This window comes from Borostomias antarcticus (genome assembly GCF_949987555.1).
Source record: "Borostomias antarcticus genome assembly, chromosome: 8".
Classification (NCBI taxonomy): domain Eukaryota; kingdom Metazoa; phylum Chordata; class Actinopteri; order Stomiiformes; family Stomiidae; genus Borostomias; species Borostomias antarcticus.
This window is the reverse complement of record NC_140241.1, coordinates 24,130,639-24,157,485: the sequence shown is the minus strand read 5'-3', so window position 1 is coordinate 24,157,485 and position 26,847 is coordinate 24,130,639. Positions and strand designations below refer to the sequence as shown.

Here is a 26,847-nt window from a genome sequence, read left to right as displayed (position 1 = left end):
CGTACGCATCCCCCTGTTGGAGATCCTCAAATACCCTTACCTGTTGGCTCATCCCAAACTGAGTGAGTATGGCCCTCCACACTCACCACTCCTCTCCAATTCTCCCATTGATGGACAGTTCATATATCTAAACAATTTCTCTGTTTTATTCAAGAAAATTTCGAAAGTTCATTTAGATTCTGATCTTTATTTGTAGGGATGTGCGCAGATAGTTGTTTATACAGATTATATCGACATCGGTGAATATCTGTTATATATAATCGCCGAGAAAAAAAATTGTGATTCTTACATGAATCTATTTTTTCGCACCCCCACTAGGGTGTAGTAGCTAGTTTCCTGCCCAACACTGGTGTTCTGTTGTCCTGCAGGTGAAATGTGTGTGGAGGTCCTCTCTAAGATGGAGAATTCCAACTCCCTCCAGGTGTATGATAAATATCCAGGGATTTATCTCCTCCTGGTCCACCCCAATGAAACGGTAATAACTATAGGAAACTTCTGACACCAACTGAAGCCTTACAGTTTGTGCACCAGGAACATAGGGCAAGGTTGAGACATCTACATGCACCCTCTTTCAGGTGAGGCGGTGGGCCATTGGTGTTGCAAGGTCTTTGGGCAACGTGGACAGAGACGACTTCTACGACCTCCAGGAAATCTTCTCCTGCATGTTCTTTGTCGTGGAACTTGGAATCTTCAGGAACTTCCAAGGATTTGACAGCGCTTATGACCCCACCACTAAAATGACAACGCTGCCCTGGCACCTGTATGACTCTAAGAATGAAAAGAACTACTGGTTGGGTAAGGCATCACTGTTTATTTAGTTCAGCCATAGTTAATCTACCATATGATGCTTCAAAATAGGCCTAGTCCAAGACTATAAAACAGGTAAAAGTAGATTATCAATTGAAAGGGATAAGTCAGACCAAATCCTAACCAGACAGCCCTATTATGAGAAAATTGTGTGAAAAGCAATAGATTTTGTCCTCATCTCTCTGTCCCCAGGCATCTGTATGCTTCTCACCCAGCTGGACACACAGGCTATGGACTCCCTTTTTCTGGGTCCAGACAAACAGGCCAACATACTTCAATGTATCCTCAACACTATGGAGAAAGAACTTGAACGAGGTGACTGATGCTCTTTGTCTTTTTAGGGGCCAGGCAGCATAGCTGCCAGAACCCTATTGTATTTGCCTATATTATTATTATTATTCTCCATCTTCCACTGAAGTCTGACTTCTGATTGTGAAAAAATCACCAAACTTTGCACATAGCTCCAGTACTATACCCAATGTCCTCAACCTGCATTGTAGGTCAATAAAGCTGAAGGTGGCGCTACAGCAACAGTAAAGTTTAAAACTTTAAAAAATCATAACAAATAAGCCATAGGTGCTATCACTGTAAAACCACCATGTCAATGTAGTCCCAAGTGAGACAAAACTTTCATACGCTCTGACCTTGCAGGAATTTTGAAGTCCATCACTCTGATTTTTTCATAAACTGTAAAACCTATCAAACCTATATCTTCCCACATTTTTTGTCACAAAAATTGATATACTGTATCTTCAGACTGTCCTTACCAAACGATCCTCACAGATTTTTGAAATATGAAAAATTGAGCCCACAGCACATCAAAAAGTTTTACTGTTAACAGTTCTGTATACAGTTCCTATTAATTCTCGCCAAATCAATGTCTGATCATCCTCATAAAAAGTGACAACATTGGCCACATATCCAAGATGTAGTGTGATTTTTTCAGAATTTTATCTCAAAAATTTAATTTTTAAAAATATGTTTAATTCTGTCCTCTGAAACCAACACTTCATACAGAGAAAACTACGTTACCCCCAATCCAACGCAAGCTCCACGAATCGGAGACATCGCTGTTGGCAACCCTACCCAACCCCCGCCGAGGATTATAATGACTAAATCGATTGATTGGCATCTGACTGAGTACACAGCTGCTGAAGTTAATGTTCAATTATGAAGAAAAGCAAACAAAACCTGTAAAAATTCATAAACATATCTCATCCCACATTTTTCAATCAATTAACACCAAACTTGCTACACTGGATCTTCAGACTGTAATTCACAAACTCATTGACCAGATTGTTGAATTATCAAAATCGAGCTTACAATGCATCAAAATGTTTTACAAATGTTTTACGATACGATACGAATGTACAAAATGAACATTGGAATGTCAACTTTCTTGTTGTCCTCCTATTCTCTCGCTTATTGCTCCTAAACTTGTCGGAAATTGCCTGGCCCCGCCTCATCGATGCGTAGCAGCTTTAATTTCCCCTTTTTTTTCTTCTTTTTTTTTTAACCACAGATCGTGCCTAAATTACTAAATGGCAGACCAACAATTTACAAAATGTTCAGTACTGATTTCCCTTAGAACACTGCATGACATGTCTTCTCATCCCCCCAGATGAAGACACAGATGGGGATGCAGATCCCTTCTGGCCCGCCCTGCAGTGTTTCATGCTGATCTTAGACCGTCTGGGCTCCAGGATCTGGGGTCAGATAGAGCCAACTCCTGCCTTCCAGATCATCACCGGAAGCTCCAGCTACATGGAGGAGATGGAAAATATAAAGAAGATGTAAATAAGTTGCCGTTTGTCTTTACATTCATTATCTCCATCTTATGATTCTTTGATTGAGACCATTTTCTAATTTCTTTTGTCACCAAAGGCCATGGGTTAAAGTGGAGCCTGTGAATGATGACGACATGGTGACATGCAGTCAGATGGTGTATGACTGCAACAAAGACAAGAGCAAGGTAGAGACACCTGACAGCTTTTACACTTCCCCCATGTTTAGTCCATGTTTGTGTATGGGAGTGATGTAGTGTCTATTGTTGGAGTATTGCATATCATCTAGTGCTAACAAGCTGTGCTCAGTATGCCATTTTCCATTGGGAGAATAAGGCAAATAAGGTAGGGATGCACCGATTGCAAAATTCTGGGCCGATGCCGATGTTTAAAATAACAATCCGGCCGATGCCGATGGCCGATGTTTATTTGATTTAATTTGTATTCCCCCTTTTGTGCCAGGGAAACAAAGAAATGAAGTGTTTGGTTCCAAAACGCTGATTTTTATTTCACTCTAATTTGAAAGCAAACTACACGTGCGTTTGCGGTGTTACATCACAGATCTTCTCCAAATCTGCAGCTGGGTAGGCTACGTTTTGCAAAAGCAGTAATTGTTGCGACATAACATCGGCCACTACCATCGGTGAATGTCATTTTATTTACCGATGGCAGTCAACAATGCAAACATCGGCCGATGCCGATGTTCGGCCGATGCATCGGTGCATCCCTAAAATAAGGTCCTCTGAGAATAAGATGAAATGTTCTAAAACAATCAAAGGACCGTTGATGGACTCTGAACATAATATGTATAAATATGTTAATAATATAAAAAACTTTTCCTGTAGGCTGATCCCAAGCTTTTTCCATGTGCTACAGTACTAACCGAGAGATTCCACAAGTCAGGGACAGGGCAGAGGTTATTCATTGCAAACTGCATTTAATTTCCATACAGGGAGTTCATGACTTAAGTCTTCCAGTCGCTAGAGATCCCTCCCTTCTACCTGTGTTTACTAATTAATTTGATTAATTAAAATCCACCAGATTTAGGCAAAGTGCTGTCCTTATTTTTTTTAACTATATACATATGTTGTATATTCGTACATAATACACACACACACTGAACAATTGTTTTAAAAATCCATTGGTTTTTTTTTTCTGAAGGAGAAGAATGTGCGACGCTCCCATGGTGTTGACGGCAGCATGGTCTATGAGGAGATGCAGTCACTGGTGAACGTCCTGCAGTCTGACCTGGGCCAGGCCATGCGTGTCCACAACAGCACCTTCCTGTGGTTCATCCCCTTCGCCAAATCTGTGATGGACCTGGACGACCTCATATACATCCATGAGGTCATTAATTACCTGTGCGGAGAGATCAACAGTGACTTTCTAAACCAGCGGGTCCGTACTTGTGACAAGATCACAGAAATCTTCATCCGCATTCTCGTCCACATCATCGATCTGCACCTGAAGAGTGGATGCTTGAAAAGGCTCTATTACTGCGCCCCCAAGTGGGTGGAGGTTGTAGTGAAGTGCGCCACCCTTCCTGACGAGGATTTCCCGGGCTTGTACGGCCCAGGCACTCATTTGGTCTCCTCCACATCCTCTTCGAGATTCACAGGGTCTTTCATGTCGGCTTCAAACAGAGCACTTTCTCAGGCCTGCATTCCCCTCATCGGCTCTCTGCTGAAGGAAGGCAGCCGGCTGACCACTAAGAGCACTTCTAAGTACTCCCACTTCCTGAATCTCCTCAACAAGCAGATCAGAGACGGCCCTCAGAGGCAGTGGAACCTGACGGGGTCAGAGGTCAGAGATCTGCAGACCTGTCTGCAACAGCTGGTGAAGCAGCTGAGGGACCGGCCTTCCGGTACAGATAACCTGCCGGCCGAATCCTTGAATGTGGGACCATCGCCACCACCTCAAACATGCCCTGAAACCTCTGGATCTCGCAGTAATATAAAGGAGGAAGCATCTTGGGACTACTGTGAGTCCAATACCCATGATGGCAGGAATTGTAGTCCAGCCGAATTGGGGGAAAAAAAAGAACCTCTTGATGCTACAGAGAACTGTGGTACATCAGCTGGGGATTCCAGGCCACCTCTCCAGTTGTCCTCTTTGAAGCCAGATATCAGAAAAATGCAGGTTCTCAAATCCAAACTCAGTGAAATGATGTCTAAGAGGCCAAGTGCAGAGAGCAGTGTGGGTATTGAGGGTTTGGGTAGAGAAGAGACAAGATGTCTCAAGCCCTCATCTAACTCCCATACGATGAGGAGAGAGTCTGATTCTGATGAAGATCAACAGATGGATAATGTACCCTTCTCAGTCTTGAAAAATAAGTTAAAGAAGAGAGATGGTGTCAAATCTCCACAATTGCCTGACATATCGAGGCCGGACAGTCTGAGAACTAATGAGGATGTCATCATCATATTATCAGAGGAGGATGATGATGATGATGATTGTGAACCAGCCAGAAAAGTGCTATTGAAGAGTGAACCCTCTGACGTCTTCAACCTGAACCACAGTCCCTTGTTTGATTACAATGGAGACGTTAGTGAATCACAGGTGTTTGAGTTTGAAACGGAGGAAGACGTGGTATCTGCTTGGGCCAACCCAGGTCTGGAGAATGATGTACTTCCAGACCAGTCCAGGACTAGAGAGGATTTTCCTGTCAGACCAGCTTTAAATGAACCCTCGACCAGTTGGGACGATGATACACAACCCACCTCTAATGAGAATATAGAGAGAGCCTTACAGCAGGCGGAGGAAGGGATAGGAAAGCAAAAGATTGCTCAAGGTCTAAAACCTGCTAAAGTTGTCCAAAAAAGAAATTTTAGGAACCTTTTAGTGGAAGCAAAACCACTTCCTAAAAAAGTACGAGGCAAGAAACCTAAAGAATCTGAAACGGAAGCCCCTAAATTCACCATGCCACTCCCCAAGAAAGCACTTCCTGAGTCCAACTCAATCTGGATAGAGAGGGAGGCCCGACCCTCCTCCACCTCTAGGGCTGAGAGAGAGGCCCAAGCCTCAGCCTTCTCTAGGCCCGACCCCTCTACCTCCACCCCAGCCATCGTGCCCCCTAGGAAGGTTCGTAAGGCTGCAGAGCCCCAGTCCAGTGCAGAGAGGCTGGGCCTGAAGAAGAAGGAACGCAAGGCCTTTGACCTCTCCCAGAATTCCCGGGACTGGGTTGACAAGCTGAGAAGTCACGGCCAGGGAGTCCAGGTGGAGCAGGTAGCGAAGAAGAAGCACACCAAATTGACCAAAAAGTCCAAGATCTCTCGTGAGAACATGGTCATGCTGGGGAGTAAGAAGAAGCTCCTGCCCCCCCAGGATCTCCAGTTCCTCAGGCAGAGTCGAGCTAAGCAGCAGGGGGCAGGAGCAGGGACCTCAGCACAGCCACCGGATAACAAAGAACCTGAGCCAGTGGAGAACAGAGAATTTGAGCCAAAGAGGAGAGTGAAGCCAAGGGCCCTTCCACTTACAGATGATGAGGAGGATGACGATGATGAACCACTGCCTTGCTCCCAAGCAGATCCTGAGAGGAATGTTAGTCATAGCTCTCTAGAAAAGTCTAATGGCACCAAACCAGCCTCCCCCACCACATTGACTTCCGACTTGTTCAGCACAGACAGGCAAACATCGAAATACTGCCAGGAGAATGAAGTCATTTTTAGCAGGTCTGGTCAGGCAGTTGGAGGAGGTGAGGAGGACAATGATGACTGGATGCAGTTTACTCAGATGGGGGCATTGGACATGGAGATGTGCTCTCAAATGGAGGAAGAAGAGGAAAGTTTCTACACACAGCGAGACCCGGTAGACATGGACATTGACTCAGATGGCCAGGAGCCCACAGAGGGTGCTGAACTGTCAGACAAGACGAGCCCTCTACAGGCAGATCAAAATGAAGGTTTTAAGAAACCCTCCACACTTCCTCACACCGCTACACCAACTCAAAACGACAACTGCTTGTTTGTTAAATCTGGAATGTCTCCCATTACCCTGAAGAAGGCCAAGCCATCCACCACCAAGATCTACGCTCCCTCCAGTTCCAGGAGTGCGTCCCTGGTGCAGGAGATGGAGAAGACTACAAAGTTTTCAGCTGCAGCTAGTTTTGCTTCTGGGAGGGGTCGTTCTGTCCGACCAATGCTGCCTGTACGGAAACCTGGTGCACTCAAACCTCCACTGATCTCCCAGCTTGACTCTCTTCAGATGCCCCCACCAAAACCACCCCCACCTATATCACTGGCACCAACATGGACAGCTGCTAGACCCCGTCTACCACCAGACATTGCACCTAGATTAACCTCACTGCAACAGCCAGGGAACGGATTACTTCGGAACCCCAGGGCCCTTCCCTCAGCCCCAGTCCAGCCTGGGTCCAACAGTTCCTGCATTCAAGCCAAACCGGTGCCTCTAAGCGACCTTAAAACCATGTTGGACCGTTCCACTCTAATCCAGCACATCCTGAACTGGACCTATGATATGTTCTCGAACTATGAGCAATACGGAGTGCCTTTAGACCTGTGTGCCTTCCCTCCTGAGCAAGTAGGCTGCAGCTTTAAGTCGTTCGATGAGTACTACAAGACCTTCTACCCCTTATTGCTTATTAATACCTTTGAGGAGGTAGGTGTTGATGTACTATGCATGAATTTATGGTTATTGTAATCTGATTAGTTTGTGCATTAATTTACTTCATACAATGGGTCGTTCCAATCGCGCATTGTGATGGGACAAGAGGCATTCTGAACCATGCTTATATCCATAATACGAATGCTTTAGAATGGATTAAATCACCTTTAATAGAGTATCACTGCACTGTTGTGTACTTTCAATTGTTACAATTGAACTGGCCTACAATACTATTGTTTACAGCAAACAAGCTAGCTGAGTCTGTCACTTCTGTCTTGGTGACTACCAGGCAGAGGCAGACCAATATAACATACTGTACCAAACAAGCATCACATTCATTTTGGAAAAATATTTGGAAGGCACAACCAATTTGGAGAATCTGTCTCAGAATCCCTTAAAGGGGTAGTTTAGAATTTTGGACATAGAGCCTCATTTATGACGTATAATGTTGTTGATTGATGATATTGATTAATGGAGAACATTTTCAGCATATTCCATTATGTCTCTTGTTCTGGCGTTAGCCCGCATGCTAATGCTAGCACAATAGAACAGAAATGGCTAGCATTCAAAGAAAACTAACTTATACACACTCCAAACAAGAAAGGATTGTCAGATAAACTAACTCCCCATCAAAGTTAGAGGTATCCAGGGGTGAAAATTTACTTTTTGTCTCACGTTGAGTCACCTGCCAACGGGACTGTAGATGGAAAAAATCTACCGGCCAAGTTTTTTTTTTTCTTCCGATGGCCTTCCTTTTGTTAATAAGAGAATAGTCCACTCTTCTGTTCCTTGTTGTTGTGAAGACAATAGTGCCGGCTAGTTACGTATCGCTCTTCCTCCCTATTTACAGAGAGAGCCATATAGGTCCGAACAAACGAATGGGTTCAACATCTCTCTCAATCAACAACATTATGGGTCAGTCGTAAATAAGGCTTAATGTCCAAAATTCGGAACTACCCCTTTAATCCCTGCATCTGTCTTAATCCCTGTATCTCTGTCAACAGCTTGTTGATGAATGGCTGAAGAACGAAGAATCAGGAAAAGGGACAAATAAGAACTTGAGATTGATTGGTAATGAGTTCAGCAAAAACACATGGAACGTCAGTTTTGAAGGTAAGCTTAGAAGAAACTGACTAATAACCTTTAATTACTGTATTTCGTCGAATTTGTGAAGAAATCCTCAAGTCCATCTAGATGTACAAAGCTCATGCCAAGGGTTGGTAGCCATCAAAGCCATATTCCGCTGTTGGTAAAACTGCAACGCAGCACCAGCTAGCTAGCCCTGGGCTAGCTCTGTTAACTCTTCAGCAATGAACATTGTCATTAGAAGGCTCCTCGTGTTGTCTACCTACCTCTATACGCAATTACTGGGGGCATCAAATGTCAGATTATAGCTTGAAACTGCTAGGACAATTGTTGGTGTGTCCATCTTGGTCCCAATGCTGCTCCACCATAACCCAAACCTGCTCCTCTCAGCGGGCATCACGCCCCATGAGGAGTCCCATCAGCTGTACCCTAAGGAGGACGACCTGGTGATCCTGACTCTGCCCCAGAACACTGGAACTTACTCTGAATACGAGCAGCAGGACCTGCAGACCAAGCACTTCGGCTGGGTCCACAAGTCCAGCATCCTAAGCAAAGGTGTGGATAAGTGCAGGATTGTTGAGAATGTTATGATGGAATGGAGGGGAGGGATAAATAAGAAAAACACATCATTAAAGGAAGTCGTTCAATTTTGACATGTTTGTTCATGCTTCTTGTCTATGATGATGTAGTCTCTTTTATCCTTCTCTGTCCTCTACCTGTCAATGTTTATGTTTACTTGTATCTCTCTTCCCCCCAGACCAGTCCACTACCCTCAGTCTGATAATAAAGACTCATGGAAATGTCACATCAGTGAACCAGAAGCCGGTACACTGTAAGGTGGTGGGCTCGTTGATCAACACACTGAGGGAGTTCAGGGCCCTGGTCAGTCTGTACAACAGCCCCATGAACAGGCCCCTTCTGGCTCCTCACGTCTCCTACTTCACCTGCAGCGAGGGCGCTGTCCCCACCCTCAACCTGCCGGTGAGTCATCTTAGTTTAGTCAGGGTTTTTCCTGGTTCAGAATTAGGCGGAGGTGGTTAGGGCTGCTCGATTATGGCAAAAATCATAATCACGATTATTTTGATTGATATTGAGATCACGATTATTCATTGATTATTTTTTTTTTAATCAACATTTTGTACATTTTCTTAACAATTATACATTGACTTTGATAACAATTCATTAAATGTTGACAGTGGCTTTTCTTTTTAACAATGTTCTTTGGATTAGATACATTTCTCCCATGGGAGACAAATAGTGAACCTTGACCTTGATAAATAAATAAATAAAAGTGCCAAAACTGATAAATAAAGAATCTTCAAAGCACTGCCACCACCAACAGACTACCTCGGAAAAATAATTTCACTATGACAACGCGTCTAAATAAGTTATTTAATGGTAGCGCCGAGGCTTCAAAACCCAGCATTTGTTAAAATAGACCCCTTTGCTTAGGTAAGTGAAGTTTCATGTTTATCTGACACTTGAGCGCCTCTCCTAAATAGGCCAACACCGATTTATTTTGATGGCAAAGTGAATGGACCAGCAAAGGACTGTTGTCTGGCATGAGCGAGCGGAATGCGACAACGGGACTGAGAAGGGCTACTTTGAGGGGCAGCTACGACTGCGTAGCAAATTTTACACACCGTGTCAACTTGGTCCAAATCTGTCTCCGCGAACCCATAGTGTTTCCACTGACGTTGTTTTAGCTCTCTTGTCCACCAGCGTCTTTCTGCTGCCATTATCTTCTTCTTGTCGTGTTTTGTTCGAGAGGAGCATGCGTGCGCCTCGCTTGACAACTCGTCTCGCTCTGAACTAAAGTGTTTGTTTTGGGGCTTTGGGGGGTGGGGGAGGGGTCAAGCACAGTATAGCTCTGCAGTGTAGGGTGCACTTGATTTGTGCAAAATCGTTTTATGGCGATTATTTTGTTTTATGATCGTTGACAGCCCAAATCTTAATCTAGATTAAAATCCGATTAATCGAGCAGCCCTAGAGCTGGTACCTTACGTGGGGGTCTGGGGGTCCTCCCCCAAGAAATTGTGGGCATCAAAAGCTTAATTTCCTGCATTCTGGTGAATTTTCTATGCACGTGTGCTGGATTAGCTTGTCTGCCTAACTATATTAGCTGCCTAACTATATTTCCGTATTTCATTGTGTTTTCACTTATTTCATATTTCATCATTTATTCTTAAATAATAAACAGCCTAGAACATTGGTTAGGGCACATCAAGGCAACTGTGACTCTAATGTAGGTTGCAGGCCAAACATGTACTGTAGGCTACACGGTAGACTAGCGGTTTTATGTCAATAAATGGAGAAGAGAAAGCATTCCCATAGAGAAAGCATTGTCTGTTCGATAACCTGAGTTTGTGCTTAATGTGCTAGATGTGTTTGTGAAGTCGAGAGCTTTGTCCCAGTCCAAACCCTGTGTTTCTTTGACCTTCCTAAATCACGATATGGCTGTTTAGGCGTTTAAGTCATGGGAGGACAACTTTGTTTTCACCTCCACCGTGAACACCTAGTCTGTAACTAGTGAATCGTCTGAATGGAAATGGGTCGTACCAGAACAATTATGTGCACTCACACAAATGCTCCCAATTATATTTTGAGGTCGCACAGATTAAAATTTTACAACATAAATCACTGGAAAACCCCCAAAAATTACATAATATGCAAATTGTGTATAGGTTGGCAGGTCAGGTTGCACAGGGTCATGAAATGCATTTTTATTTGTTGACAAATGTCAATAGATTTCGTTATAGTTCTTGTTATCATAGATTTGTTTTTATTTAGTTATTGTCTCGTGATGATAACTAAATAAAGGTTGTCGATGAATAATTTTCGCCGAAGAAGTTAACCCTGATTGCAACCGTAGTGTGTCGTGAATGAACGTGTCTACTTTGTGCTGTTCCCAGGGCTATAACTCAGATCAGGTGAAGGCTGTGAGGAATGGTGTGTCTGCTGTCCAGAACCAGACCAGGAGTACCAAGATCTCCCTGATCCACGGACCCCCAGGGACAGGCAAGAGCAAGACCATTGTAGGTCTGCTAACGAAACTCTTCTCCGAGGTACGTTATGTTATGGTGGCTATCTAACAGAGCTTGAATTGGTTGAACTCACCCCTCAGTATAAATACCGCCATCTATACTATCAAATTGTTAGCTTTTCTGTGGCATAAACATGCAAAAGAACAGATGCTCAGGACCTGGACTGTGCACTTGGACTTGGTCCTTGGGCGTCATGAACACAGCCCCTGGCGGAGGATGGCTTGGAATCGGATAAATGCAGGGAACAATTTCCACCGGCGGCCCCTGAAAGTTGCATGTGTGTCGTGACCCCCCCTCGGGTCCTGTAATTTACTTATTTAAAAAAAAAAATGTAAAAAAAAAAAGCATTTAATAAATTATTGGCCGATGTAGACAAAATGGGGTTGCCAGAGAGCTTATTTCCTGTTAAGGCCTAACCGCCATGCCGGTTTTGCCGAAACTTTGTGCAGTGATACACGAGCAGGCCTAATGGTCGCTGGAGAAATATGAATCTAATTGGCCACAGGGTGGCTCTATAACAAGCTAAAAGGCTTAAAAGTAAAAACGCAGTCGATTTCTGTAGATTTCTTGGGCCGAATGGGGTTCAAATTGCTTGTTTGAGTAGGTCATGGCAAGCTCAACAATTTACTCATTGGACACAATCGTCAGATTGTTATTATTTATTTAAGAATGGTTCACGGATCGGGTATCAGCCTGGTGTCGCCGATCCACATACCGATCCAGATGAAGTGAAACGGCTCCGGTATTCATTCATTCAATCATAGGCTGCAATTCACATTTCCCTCCGTCCAGCGTCTAGTTCACCAAACTAGCCTACTTTTTCAGACCGTTCACTTATGTTTGCAAACGTTTGGCTCAAAAAGAATAATAATTAATTATTAAGTGTCGGTACCAAACGTGATGTGAATCGGTCAAACTTTCTAGGAAGAGATAGATTTTAAGCGTTTTTTTTTTTTTAAATGTAAAATTTCAGAAAAAATTTAACCGGAAGTAATAGGTTCTTGAGGCAAAATTGTTCATCGTGAGGAGAGACATATGTCTGCAAAGTTTCATGACTCTTCGTCAAACGGGGCATGAACTATGCCTGTTCAAAGTTCGCAATTTCAGTCAGCTGCTATTGCGCCCCCTATTGGCCAATCGATCTGGGACTTGCTCCAGTGCCTCATCACATGATCCTGTACCATCCTGCAAATTTTCATAAAAAGCGACCAATCGGTTCTATAGCATTGACTTCCATGGCAGAATATTAATAATACTATCAATTACAATAGGGGCTTCGCACCTTCAGTGCTTGGCCCCTAATAATAATAGTAATAATAATGATTAAAGATCTTTAGGGGTCTTTAATCAACCACACGGCAGTAAATAATAATATTATGATTATTATCACTTCCAGGGTGCCCACAGTATGGCTCCTCAACTCAACAACCGCAAGCCTCGCCGTCTGAGGGTGCTGCTGTGTGCTCCCTCCAATGCTGCTATCGACAACCTGATGAAGAAGGTCATCCTCAACTTCAAAGAGAGGTGCCGGGACCTCAACAGCCCTCAGGGTATGGAAAACTATCATTTACACACACACACACACACACACACACACACACACACACTCACTTACGGACTTGTGCATTCACTCACACATTCCTGCATTCACTCAAACTTAATGATAAAATGGGTGTTTATGTTTATCTTGGTGTGTTTATTTGCAGGTAACTGTGGTGACATCAACCTGGTGAGACTAGGGAATGAGAGAGCCATTTCTAAGAGTCTTGCAGCCTTCAGCCTAGACTCTCAGACCAAGAACAGAACTCGTGAGTCTGAATGGCGCACACAAACACACGTCCAGAATGTTATCAAAGTGTGAACATAACTGTCAGATTAGAAAGCATAGCCCCTTAACAGTTATGTTCACACTTTGATGGGAGACTACTCCAGTTGTTAGTATAAACGGAGAAAGTTCAAGTTTACTTTGCCATTGCACATGAGCATAACTAAATTAAATGGCAATACTATGTGCTTTTACACATAACAAACTGTTTTTATACACATAGCAACACATGACAAACTATATATTTACATGTACATATAAAGTGCAGTGCCAAATGTAAAGTGTTCAGTGCAGTGTAAACAGTTCTACTGTAGCAGTTACTGTCGGTGTTTGGCAGTGTTCAGTTCTTGTATGGCTCTAGGGTAGAAGCTGTTTGTAAACAGTCTGTTCGTGATTTGATGGAGCTGAGCTGTATACCAGAGGACAGCAGGTCAGACAGATGATGTCCAGGGTGGGATGGGTCCTTCTGCATGTTAGCTGCTCTACGGAGACAGCAAGACCTGAATAGGTTCTCCAGGGAGGGCAGTGAGCATCCGATCCTCTGGGTGTTGTTCTTCCTCTCTCACTTTAATGGCGAGTCGGGAACCAACGTAAGTGGTATACCGCCAACTACCATAACCGGAGTGTTCAACAATAACGCATCAGGTTCCAATATGAAGCAGGAAACCAGGGGGGTGGACAACCTACCAGGGCTGGACGATTAAGGGAAGTCTATCAGTACGTGATGGCCCCACCTCTGGAGTTGATAGACTGTTTGTGTTTATTATTGCTCGAACATTATCAGGCTTTGCAGAGGTAAGATAACGTTTCTTGACGATGCGTTCAGTACTACTTTTGACTAGCTACCAATGCTGTGAAGAATATACAGAAATGGTCAGAGAGAACAAGGTCACTGATGGAGGATATAGCAGTAGTCATGCCCTTTTGTAATCACTAGGTCAAGGGTGTGGCTGTGGTTGTGGGTTGGCTTCGGTAATATGTTGGTTAAAGTCCATGGAGTTCAGGAGGTTGATAAAATTCCTGGCCTTCGAGTCCGCCTCAGTATCCTCATGTATGTTGAAATCTCCAGTGATAATAAGCGTATCATAGTTTGTATGGATGATGGACAGGAGTTCAGAAAACTCTGTTAAGAGGGCAGGGCATTGCTTGGGTAGTCTCATAGTTGCTGCCAGAACTGGGGGCTGGCACCTTAGCATGGTATTCAAAGGAGGGAAAAATCATCAAAGGAAACGCTCCTGCAGCCTAGAGCATCCGTAGCTATGGTAACTGTTTCTCACCCTTTTTCCCCCACTTCTGATAGACTGAAAAAAAAAAAAACAGTATGTATTTGGGAGGAGACGCTTCAATAAGAGCTGCTAATCGATTGATATTTTGCCAGGTTTCAGTTAGAAACAGTCTTATTTACGTTCACATACTGTTTAAGATTGTTAATGAGAACTGTTTTGCCTGATAGGGACCTGACATTCAGAATCACCATTGAAATAACTTCTGGAGAAAAGGACTGGCTCGCCTGACTGAAAGGCCTGAGTGGTATATTCAACTGGAACGGATATCAGATTTGTGATATTTGATCCACCTGACTGTTTCCTGTTTTTTGTGGTAGTAGGTGTGTGATGGGAAATAATATGCTGAATGGCATATTCTGGTGAGCAAAGTTCGTTCATAGAAGCATTAACATAGCTTTTTTGCCAGGTCTCTGTGGGGAGCAGGGAATCCAGTCTTTGGTGATGGAGCGCCGGTGAAATGTAGCTGATATAGCCCGAACCGTGGGTACAGGAGGTCTATGTTGAGCAGTAGGAGATAAGACAAGATAAGACAGATGCAGTACTGTATGTCAGCGGTAGAAGGACACCATCAGCTTCTCCTGCAGGACAAACTGTTGACCTTTCCTTCCTCCCCCTGTAGAGAGAGCCATGCCACACAGCCCTGACATCCACCACCGCAGAGCTCAGCTGGAGAACAGCCTCGACATGATCTCTAGAAAAATCAGCAGTGTGAGGAAGGACACTCTGGAGGTACACACTCACACATACCCACACAAGCATATAAACACAGGTAGACGGATAGATACACTATACAAATCTCTCACACACACACACACACACACACACACGAACGCATTCTGGCTTTCACACCAGCAGGGGCCGCCAGAGACCAGAACATAACAACTCTGTTCCCCACAATTCAATGAATACTGTATCTACTCCATGTGGGACTTATGCTGCTCCACTAACCTATAGAGATGGGCTGCTGTAACATATACAGACTAGTGCTAAAGAGTTGGTGGCGCACAGTACACGATACAAACAATACACAAAGTATCCCACATTTAGCTTAAGTTGGAATCTCAGGGAGAGCATTTAGGCCATCAAAATATGTTAACACCGAGCCCCAGGTAGAGTAAAATTTCTTTGTGCATCCTCTAATTGTATATTTGATCTTTTCCAATTTAAGATAAAGCATTAAGTCTTTTAGCAACATGAGACCGTGGGTGGTTGTGGTGATTTCCATTCGAGGAAGATTTGTCTCTGCGCCAGTAGGGAAGCAAAAGCAATATTATTCATTTGTACGTTGGTCAGCCATTGATCACTTCCCGGGACCCCAAAGATGGCAATAGAGGCATTAGGTTGTAGATCGAAACTCATTGCCTTAGATATAAATGTGAAAATACTAGACCAATAATTACTCAGCTGGGGACAGGACCAAAACATGTGGGTATGGTCTGCTGGTGCACTGTGACACCGATCACATGTATCATTGAGCTCAGGGTATATTTTGGACAGTTTACATTTACTAAGGTGCATACGGTTGAGGACTTTGAATTGTATAAGTCCAAGCCTCACACAAGAGGTGCTCCCATTCACTTTGTTTAATGCATGTTCCCATGTTTCATCTGCTGTCTCTAGACCAAGTTCTTCCTCCCAGCGTGATCTAATCTTATGGAGAGACTCTCCATTAAGGGACAGTATGATGTCATAGAGTGTAGATATAAGGCCTTTTAGAATAGAGGTGGAATCAAGAATTGTGTCAAGCTCAGACGTTGGGGGCATGTTGGGGAATGATGGGAAATAATTTTGGGCAAATTGACAAACCTGAATGTAGCAGAAGAGGCTTGAGTTGGGTAAATGGAATTTGTTTGAAAGGTCATTGAAGTTTTGAAATGTGTTGTCTATGTAGAGGTCTTTAAATTTCACTAAGTCCTCCCACCGCCATAAAGTCAAAGCTGCATCTTGCCCGTCTGAAATAAAGAGATGTTTGTGACATATTGGTCCTTGAATTCAAAAGCTTAGGAGTTTGAAATGTGCTCTAAACTGGGACCATATTCGCAGAGTAGAAACAACAATGTGTATTTCGAGGGTGTGTAAGGTGTATTTAGAGGGGGATAGAGGAAGCTTTGAAGTGACTAGGGCATGGAGGGAGGATGAGAAACACGACCTCGCTTCGGTCTGACACCAGACCGCCTCTGGAGAATGAACCCAGTAAACAACTTTCTGTATGTTTGCGGCCCAGTAATAGAAAAGAAGGTTAGGGAGAGCCAGACCGCCTTCCCTTCTATTTCTCTGAAGGAATTCTTTCCGGATTCTCTGAATTTTACCACCTCAAATAAAAGATGAAATGAGCTTGTCTACAGATTTGAAAAAGGATTTTGGAAGGAACACTGGTAACCATTGAAATAAGTACAAGAACCTGGGCAAGACATTCATTTTGACAAATACTCACAGTTTTAACTGGAACGCCCTCTCGACATGTTTTCTCCACTCATGAACTCATATCACTCGACCCTACCCCCAGTTCGCTGTGAATGTCGTGAACAAGATGGCAGCTCCCTGTGTAACTAAGGGTGTGTTCACACCTACACATTTGATCCGTTTGGAATCGGACTGTCGGACCAAAAAAGTTTGCTCCGGTTCGTTTAGAGAGGTGTGAACGCGTATTCGAACTCGGTCCCCGGATCAAACCGCCGAACCATGGTCCGCCTAAAAAGCAAGGACTCGGTCCGCTTCGAAGCGACCATGCTTTGGTTCGCTTTTGGTGTGAACGCGCATCGGACTATCCGTGTGATAGGTAGGCTAAACGGAGAAGGTCTCGTTGGCATCCATCAGGGCCCGTATTCTGCGTCGGTACCAACTCCTACAACCTCTTTGCATTGAAAAAAGCAGCGCGGCTTCATTGTTTACACGTGTCCAGATTCGGTCATGCTCATATTGGGTTGCCGTTATTTGGCCAGAGAGCCAAATAATCACAAGTAGCGCCAGTATGGCGAATGCAATGCACTGTTGCGGCTCCATTGTAACAGTGATTGCTCTAATTACATAAATTAATTAATGAAAGATTTTCCCTCGTAATTTTTCTAGGCAATAGATGAGCAACCTGTACGACCGCTTGACATTTGTTTACATGTGTTGGTTCGATTACACAAATGACCGTGTGAACGCTAACCAGACAAAAAAAACTGCAACAATGTTGCAACTTCACTCATTTGGTCTGGTCCTTGGTTCGGACTTTCTGGTGTGATCGCAAGTTAAACTTACGCAAGTTAAACTTAAGTAATACTGTTTTATTATAATTTCTTTCTCATTTTTGTCTCATTAAATCAGTCGTACACACAGCATTCCCCAACTCTTATCTGAGGACATGCTACGCTACTTCTTTTGTATGCGCAAATACCGCGTAGTTTGTTATCTGCTGGTTTGGCAAACAAAGCTAGCGAACGTCCATCTTTGTTCCTAGCTGTTGTTGGTGTCTACTGTAACACCGTTACCTCGTGGGTGACGTCGTTCTCCATCTCTCCCACCTCCCACGTCACCTCTTCGCAGCCAAATGGAATGCACCATTACACATACTCAAAGAATGGTGGGAGTTGTAGTATTTTCTTAAGAGTTGTATGTCACTGCTTAAGTTGTACTTCCTTGTGTGTGTGCAGTACAAGCAGTTGATGGAGCAGAAGGCCAGACTGGCTAGTGAGAGACAGGCCCTCAGCAGTGAGCTCAAACAGGTGAGACCCGCCCCATGCTGCTTTCATATCACTATACACCAGCAACCTCCTTTAACAGAAGCCATGTTTCCACCCACTTGTCAATCGAATGATGTGAAGATCGCTAAAAATATGAATGCGAATAAAGCCGGCGGCGAACGTGCATTTCCATCTAAGAGCTTTAAATCGGATAAAGCATTTATCGCAAAAGCCTTTTATTGAACAAGAGAAAACCCGACAAGATCAACAGTACAAACCTTTTGTCGATTTTCATGACTTTTAATCAAATTTTCTGTTTCCATAAGGCATTTTAAATTCGATATAACTTAATTCGCATAAAACGTGTGGATAGAAACATGGCTAGAGACACTGACATCTAGAATTGTCTAATCTTTCTCTTTGCATACTTCTCTCTTTTTCTTTCACTCCTCTCACATTCTCACTTTTTCCCACCCTCCTCCCCATCCTTCCATCCCAGTTTCACAGAGAAGACAGACAGAAGAGGCAAGCGACTCAGACCAAGGTTCTCCATGACGCTCACATCATATGTTGCACCCTCAGCACCAGCGGCAGCATGGTCCTAGAGTCCGCCTTCCGAAACCTCGGACACGAACCCTTCAACTGCGTCATCGTGGACGAGGTCGGTCAGAACGCTGCTCGTAGATTAAATTGTAAGAAACGTGGATGGTGTGCTATGAAGCACGTCCTTATCCCAACCTAGTTCTTTCACATAACAAAGAGTAGATGAGGAGAGAAAAGAGCTCATGATCTGGCATCCTGTAACTAGGGATGTGACCAGTATATTGATAAACCGCGATAAAATCCGATACAATTATTGCAATACAATTATTGCAATAAAATTATATTTAAAGCTGTGTTTGATTACCACGCTTTGAAAGACTCACTGTGAATACTGTCCAGCATCAACACAAGTTAGCGACAGTCTCCAATGTTCTAATGTTCATGCCAACCAAAAGTGTAGTGCTGCTAATTTTATTTGTGGTTTTCAATGTAAAACCTGGTGAAATGATTTCAGTGTCTATCAGATTTCAGTGTCTGTATCAGTGGTGCTTGAAATTTTCAGTGCATTTTAACAGTACTGCAATAATACTGATAGCCATGATCACTTTGGTCACTATAATCGTATTGTGAAATTGCGGGGGCAGGGGGAAGCTTCAAAAACTGGTTTAGCTCATTAGCACGTTCTTGACTCCACCCACAACTGGGCCTGAAGGACTCCGTGATCCGTGATCCTCCTCATATCCTCCCACACTTCCTTTGTGCTGTTTAGCTCAAGTTTACTGTCTGCCCTCTCTCTATCTTTTTTTGGCTTTCCTCAGTTCCCTCTTCAGTTCCCTCTGGACTGCCCTGCCCTCCTCCCCATCCTTAGCCTACAACTCTCAGCTTCGGGACCAGGTCGATGGCGCGTATGGTTTTGAAGGCAGAACTGTAGTCAATGAATAGTACTGTGTCTTGACGTAGGTGTTTTTCTTGTCCAGTTAGTGTAGGGCCAGTGCAACGGCATCATCCACAGACCTGTTGGCTCTGTAAGGGAACTGGTGTGGGTCTAGTGAGTCTGGTATGTTGGTGTCAATGTGTTTCATTACTAGTTTCTCCATGCACTTCATGACCACTGGAGTGAGTGCCACTGGCCGGTAGTCATTCAGGCTGGTTACCTTGGTTTTCTTGGGTACTGACTAGGGCTGGGTTTAAAAAATCATTCATGAATCCCAAAATCGATCTTTTATTTAATGAATGAATGAATAAATTAAGGAATGAATAGTTCATTCATTCATTCATTTTTGGAAATCAGTATCGATACCCAGCCCTAATATTGATATATTAATATCGTTTTAGTAACACTTACCGAATCGATATTGAATCTAATCGAATCAAATCGAATGGAATCGTGATAACCTTGTGAATCGGAATCGATTCTTGAAATTGAGTCAATACCCAGCCCTAGTACTGACACTATTGTAGTCATCATAGTCTTGAAGCACGTGGGGGCGACCTGCTCTGACAGTGATGCGTTGAAGATGTCCGTGAAGACAGGAGCCAGCTGTGTGGCACACATTTTGATGACTCTGGTTGGTATGCCCTCGGGACCAGCAGCTTTGCGGGCATTCACCTTCCTGAAGGACTCGCACACCTCAGCCTCAGAGAGTTGTAGGGCTGTGTTTTCACGTTCCCTGAGGTCCTTTGCTGGTGTGCTCATGTTCAGTGCGTCGAACCTTGCATAGAAGGTGTTGAGCTTGTCTGGTAGCTCTTTGTCACCTATCGCCAGCAGGTTCAATGTCATGAGTACAGATGCTATCCTTCACAGTTATGTGCTCAGGCTTACACCATTTCTCATTGACAAAGACAGCTTAGCCCCTCCCCCTGTTTGCTTGCCGCTATCTCGTCACCTGTCCTTCCGCTAGGGCTGGGTATCAATTCGAATTTCAAGAATCGATTCGATTCTGATTCACAAGGTTCAGAATAGATTATCTCGATTCGATTCAATATCGATTCGGTTAGTGTTACTAAAACCAGTGTTTTATTTTTATTTTTTAGCTATAACCTTAATTACATGACTGCCAAGTTATGCAACACATCAATACTAGGGCTGGGTATCGATACTGATTTCCAAAAATGAATGAATCATTGAATGAATTAATGAACTATTCATTCCTTCATTTATTCATTCATTAAATAAAAGATCTATTTTGGGATTCATGAATCGATTCTGAATCATTTGATCGATTTTTTTTAACCCAGCCTTACCTTCCGCACCAGTGTGAAGCCCTTCAGGTTCACTACACTGTCTGGTATGTTGTCATTCAGCCACGTTTCCAAAAAACAGAGTAAGCTACTCATACTCACATTGCCTGTAAACCAGGGCTGTCATCAGTCTTGTTGGCAAGAGTTCTTACATTTCCCATTACGATTCTGGTAGAAATGGTTTGAATCTCTTCCCCCCTTCTTTAGACTGAAACCCTGTCTGACAGTGTCTGTGTGTTCCCTGTGTGTGTCTGCTCACTGTTGCACAGGCAGGCCAGGCCACAGAGACAGAGACCCTGATTCCGATGATGTACCGCTGCAGATCCCTGGTACTGGTGGGAGACCCAGAACAACTGCCCCCTACTGTCATCTCAAAGGTACTGCAACTCTGACTGCATTGGTAGGCTTTTTAGAACTGTCCATGTTGTCCATTCTAATGTCATTTAAAATGCATATTGATCAACTTCCCCTCTTTCTCTCTGTCCCCATCTTTCTCTTCCCTTTTCCCCTGTACCTCTATCCCGGTCTCCTTGACGTCACTATTTCCATCTTTCTCTCTCTCCCTCCCTCTCTTAGAAAGCGAAGGAGCTGAACTATGGTCAGTCTCTGTTGGCTCGTCTGTGTAAGTGTCTGCGGGACATCGCTGGAGAGCTCAGCCCAGTCATCTTCCTCAGCAGACAGTACCGCATGCACCCTGACATCTGTGAATTCCCCTCCAAGTACATCTACAAGAATCAGCTCAAGACCGACTGGTAGGGGGCATCTACCCTTTCAATTGAGTAGTTGTGGTTTTACGGGCTTTAATTTGAAGAATTTGTACTTCGTGTGTGTGTGTGTGTGTGTGTGTGTGTGTGTGTGTGTGTGTGTGTGTGCGTGTGTGTGTGTGTGTGTGCGTGTGTGTGTGTGTGTGTGCGCGTGCGCGCGTGGGTGGGTGTGTCTGTGTGTGCGTGCGCCTGCACCTCCAGTGATACCGCACAGAAGAGGTGTGCTGTCAGCTGGCCCTTCCAGTCCTACTGGCTGTTTGACGTGAAGGACGGACGAGAGGTCAAGGAGAGAGAGTAAGGAGAACGCCAGGGTGCTTCATATGAATAGATGAAGGAGGGAAGCAAACAAACTCACTATATACATGCATACATTGATTGAAGGAGGGGTTTATAGGTTGTTTGACTGACTCTCTGTTGGGCCAGATCCTACCGTAATGACAAGGAGGTGCGTCTGGTGATGCTGCTACTCAAGCTGATCTCTGGGAAGCACCAGGGAAAGGTGGGGGTCATCACCCCCTACAACGCCCAGAAGGAGCGCATCAACAGAGAGATGGCCCGGGAGGAGAACAAACACCTGCAGTGAGTCTACACCACCGCCCACCCCAAACACACACACACACACACACACACACCCATACATAGCAGTCAGTTCAAATAGTCTTTATCTTTATGGTGTGTTGTCTAACTGGTGAGATGGCTGAAAGACTAGTTAAGGCCTCTGGTTCAGCTTTAGTAGTGTTTCGTGCCTTTTAGTGATTTCCCCCCTGTGCCGTCCCTCTGTGTTGGCCCAGGGTAGAGGTGGACACGGTGGATGGCTTCCAGGGCCGGGAGATGGACTGCATCATCGTGTCCTGTGTCAGAGCCAACCACGAGGGGGTTGTCGGGTGAGTAGAGGGGAGGCAAGGAGCTCATGTCAAGTTATACGCGTCAACTAACCAGGCTTCATACTAGTTATACGTGTCAACTAACCATACTAGTTATACGTGTCAACTAACCAGGCTTCATACTAGGTATACGTGTCAACTAACTAGCATGTTAGCATAGCATAGCAGAGCTGCATCATAGTTGCATAGCAGCATAGTTGCATAGCAACTAGTTATACTAGTATGAAGTACTTAGGGCACAGACCTTTCTTATCCTATGGTTTATCCGTGTGTGTAAATGAAATCTGTGAAACAGCATGCATTTCCGACCATCTGCCTGTTCTATTCACCTCCTCTATCCCCTGTTCGATAAAAAAAACCTGTAAAAACCTCTTTCCACATACCGCCTGCACGCTATAAACCCTCAGACTGCATCGCAGTTTTCACTCATTTTTAATGAACTGTCATGCTCTCTGGATGGCAATCGCAATATCAGTTCTGATGAGCTTGTAATTATTTTTTATTCTACATGTACGGATATCTTGGACTTTGTTGGCCCTTTTAGATCTAAAGAACGCTCTGAGCCATGGTTTAATGACTCCACACGTGCTCTGAGACGCTCTTGTCGCCGTGCTGAGAGGAAGTGGGAAAAGGATAAGCTCCAAGTCTCTCTCTCAATTCTGCGCGAATGTTTTTCAGTCAACCAGAGAGCCGTTAAAGCTGCCAAAATGGAGTATATATCTAATCTTGTCTCCAATAATAGTCACAAGCCTCAGGTACTATTCAATATTTTTAACTCCCTTGTAAACCCAAGTGATAACTCTCCCATTGTGCCATCGCCCAAAATCTGAGAGCTTTATTAAAAAAAGAAAATTGAAAAAAATGTAGCTCTAAGGCCAGCTGCTCCCATGCATGTGGCCCCTGGGCCTGACCCCTCTGCTGTCCTAGATCAGTTTGAGCCAGTATCCCTCTTCTCACCAGTATCCGATCTCCTGCACTTTCATGCCCCAGCTAGAGAACTGAGATCCTCTAATCAGCTGCTGCTGGCTGTCCCAAAGACTCGGCTGAAGACTAGAGGTGACCGAGCCTTTGGGGTCGCAGCCCCTAGGCTCTGGAACAGTCTTCCCTGGCACATTAGGTCTGCCCAGACCGTAGAGATTTTGGTCACACTTTACAATAAGGGTCACAAAAAACATTAGTTAACTGTTAACTAATGCTTATTTAGGGTTAGGTTAGGTTACTAATGTTAATTAATACCTTAGTTAAGGTTAGGGTAAGGTTAACTGAGTTAACCTTAGTTAAAGGTACCCAATGTAGTTTTTGACCACTAGTATGCGCTCTAGAGAAGGTGGTCCCCGAAAATCGTGCACTACGTCATTGCGTCAATATGCAGAGCACATAAGTGACGTTTCACACATCTTTGTTGTTTTCAAAACATTAGCTAAATATCATTTAATGATATTTTAGAAATTAGAAGGTAGGAAAGACATTCAAGTGATTCAACATGTTTATTATGCTACAAGGAACCATATAATCGAGGAATTTCGAAAATAAACGAAGAACGGATTGTTTTGATTCACGTTTCGTTGGGTACCTTTAACATAAATAACATAGTAGTAAATGGTTAAAGCAATACATCGCGATATTTGGACCTTTACAAACATCAACAAACGTCTGGTGCTAATTCTCCAATTATATTTACTAAAAGTAAGCTGAATCGTCCAAACAGTCTACTCAGAAAGATAATACATTGACATTTATTACCTTTTAAAACGTGCCCCCGGGACGCAGCATTCAGTCGAAGTGCGCATGCGCAATGTTGTGCTTAAACAACACAGTTGTAGCTAACTATTCCGGCATCTACGGATATCATGCGTTTTTTAGCTCAATGATATCATGACGGAGGTGAGAAAACCGAAGTGAAACATCACAGAGGAAGCCAGAAAAAGACCATCTGATAACGTTACGACAGTGCACTTACTCGCAGAGCCTGTGGGGGCGCAGTTCTGAGAAAAACAGAGAAAACGTTATGTATTGCTTTAATAGATACGTTAGTTAACTGTTACTTAATGCTTAATAATGCATTAACTAATGCTTATTAATATACCCTTATTGTAAAGTGTTAGAGATTTTTAAGTCTTTAAAGACTCACCTGTTCTCCCAGGCCTTCAACTCAGGTTGAGCTGGACACCCGATGGCCCCTGTATTGTACTGTATTTTATATTGCTTATTGTTTATGATGTATTGTAGTGTTCTGTTGCGTGCGGTGTGTTTTGTTGCTCTGGAGCTGTGGTCAACTTTGGTCAACCTCGGTTGTTTTAAATGTGCTTTATGAATAAAATGTGAGTTGAGTTGAATTATACGCGTCAACTAACCAGGCTTCATACTAGTTATACGCGCCAACTAACTAGACTTCATACTAGTTATATGTGCCAACTAACCAGACTTCATACTAGTTACTGTATATGCATCAACTAACCAGGCTTCATACTAGTTATACGCGCCAACTAACCAGGCTTCATACTAGTTACTGTATATGCGTCAACTAACTAGACTTCATACTAGTTATACGTGCCAACTAACCAGACTTCATACTAGTTACTGTATATGCGTCAACTAACCAGGCTTCATACTAGTTATACGCGTCAACTAACCAGACTTCCTACTATTTATACGCGTCAACTAACCAGACTTCCTACTAGTTATACGCGTCAACTAACCAGTCTTCATACTAGGTATACGTGCCAACAGACTTCATACTTGTTATACGCGTCAACTAACCAGACTTCATACTAACTAGGTATACGTGCCAACTAACCACACTTCATACTAGTTATACGCGCCAACTAACCAGACTTCATACTAACTAGGTATACGTGCCAACTAACCACACTTCATACTAGTTATACACGCCAACTAACCACACTTCATACTAGTTATATGTACCAACTAACCAGGCTTCATACTAGTATTGGAATGTAGGTTAATTAGCAGGGCAGCCTTGGATAACTGAGGAAAAGACAAGTAGTAACCCTGTCTGTGTGGGTGAAGGTCAGGTGAGCTCTAAGACTATGCACTTTGAATCTGATCCCACAGATTCCTGGGGAGCAAACCTAGGATGAACGTGACCATCACACGAGCCAAGTGTAGTCTGTTCATCCTGGGACACCTGTGCACACTCAAGGTCAGTTCCCCCTGTCATTTAATACTTATCTCTGTGATTTGTGTGTGTGTGTCTGTGCACTTGTGTCTTTGCCTCTTTGCTCGGTTGATTTATTTTGCTGGTGCAGATTATGTTGATTCTGACCAGGTATAACTATGACTTCCCTTGGTTCCCTGGCCTCACACATGCGTGCAGTCAGACAAGGACTGGGGTTCTCTGATCGACGACGCCAGTAAGAGGGGAACCATCATGAGAACCGAAGAGAAGAACTTCAAGGTGGACAGCAGGATGATCTTGAAAAAGGTCTTCCCTTCCTTGGACCGCCCCCCTGCCTCTGCAGGACCCAGGCATGTCCCCATCAGCCATCGGCGCACCACAGTCCCTGCCCTGACTACCCAGCCCAGGGGCTCCTCACCTCCACAGCGTCCCCGCTCTGTATCCCCCCCCCACACTGCAGACAGGCCCACCGACCCTCGGCTGGCTACCCGGCCTCCATCGACCCACCAACAGGCCCCATGGCCCCCTCCGCCCCCCCAACAGGCCCCCCAGCCTCCTGCTGAGATCCTCAGGGACTCCCGGGGAGTCGAGCCCAGGAGAGATGCCCCCATAGACGGCCCCAGAAGAGGGGAGCACAGCCGGGACCCGCGGCTTGAGTCCACCAGGGATCCCCGGCAGGAGCAAGGCAGGGACCTGCGAGGGGAAAATGTCCACGAGTACAACCATTTCAGGAGATACGAGAAGGCGCTGCCTCTAAGGAATAGAGGGAGGGACATGGACAGAGAGAGGGATAGACACTCTTCTCCTGGCTCTCTGTCCTACACAGGGACCTATCATAATCAACGCTGCTCGAGCCCCCCGAGCCCCAAGAGGAAGAAGAAATGAGTGCAATTGTTTATATTTCTGTGTGAGGCATTTCTTATGTTTGGATTTGTGATGTTTATATTTGTGTTTGGGACATTATGTTCCGATTTGTATATTTTATTTGTAAAAATTTTCAATAAACCGTGTCTTAAGAGTTATTCAAGACTTGCAGAGGAGGCAGTTTTTTTTAAACTAATTTTATGAAGTACCACAGACTTCACTTTAGAATAGCTCAGACTATCAACTCGAGTTAATGATTATATTATTAGGCTACTACTGTTCATCTTAT

At 44.1% G+C, this 26,847-nt stretch overlaps 1 protein-coding gene across 1 annotated transcript; it reads left to right on the top strand.

The window, feature by feature from the left end:
- setx (senataxin) lies at positions 1-26,847 on the top strand. The gene is made up of 23 exons (XM_084442549.1): positions 1-62; positions 369-475; positions 576-795; positions 1,000-1,122; positions 2,429-2,600; positions 2,692-2,779; positions 3,753-7,208; positions 8,219-8,327; positions 8,691-8,855; positions 9,058-9,281; positions 11,213-11,365; positions 12,741-12,894; positions 13,051-13,152; positions 15,075-15,184; positions 18,094-18,165; positions 18,623-18,784; positions 21,177-21,284; positions 21,484-21,659; positions 21,873-21,965; positions 22,095-22,250; positions 22,463-22,555; positions 25,631-25,718; positions 25,893-26,847. Exons 2-23 carry the CDS (start codon positions 374-376, stop codon positions 26,577-26,579), a joined length of 6,813 nt encoding a protein of 2,270 aa, XP_084298675.1. The 5' UTR covers positions 1-62; positions 369-373; the 3' UTR covers positions 26,580-26,847.

Coding starts and splice junctions, on each gene's coding strand:
- setx (XM_084442549.1), top strand. CDS start 374: ATGTGTGTGGAGGTCCTCTCTAAGATGGAGAATTCCAACTCCCTCCAG. Junction 8,856..9,057: donor GTCCAGCATCCTAAGCAAAG/GTGTGGATAAGT, acceptor TCTTCCCCCCAG/ACCAGTCCACTACCCTCAGT. Junction 13,153..15,074: donor TCAGACCAAGAACAGAACTC/GTGAGTCTGAAT, acceptor CTCCCCCTGTAG/AGAGAGCCATGCCACACAGC.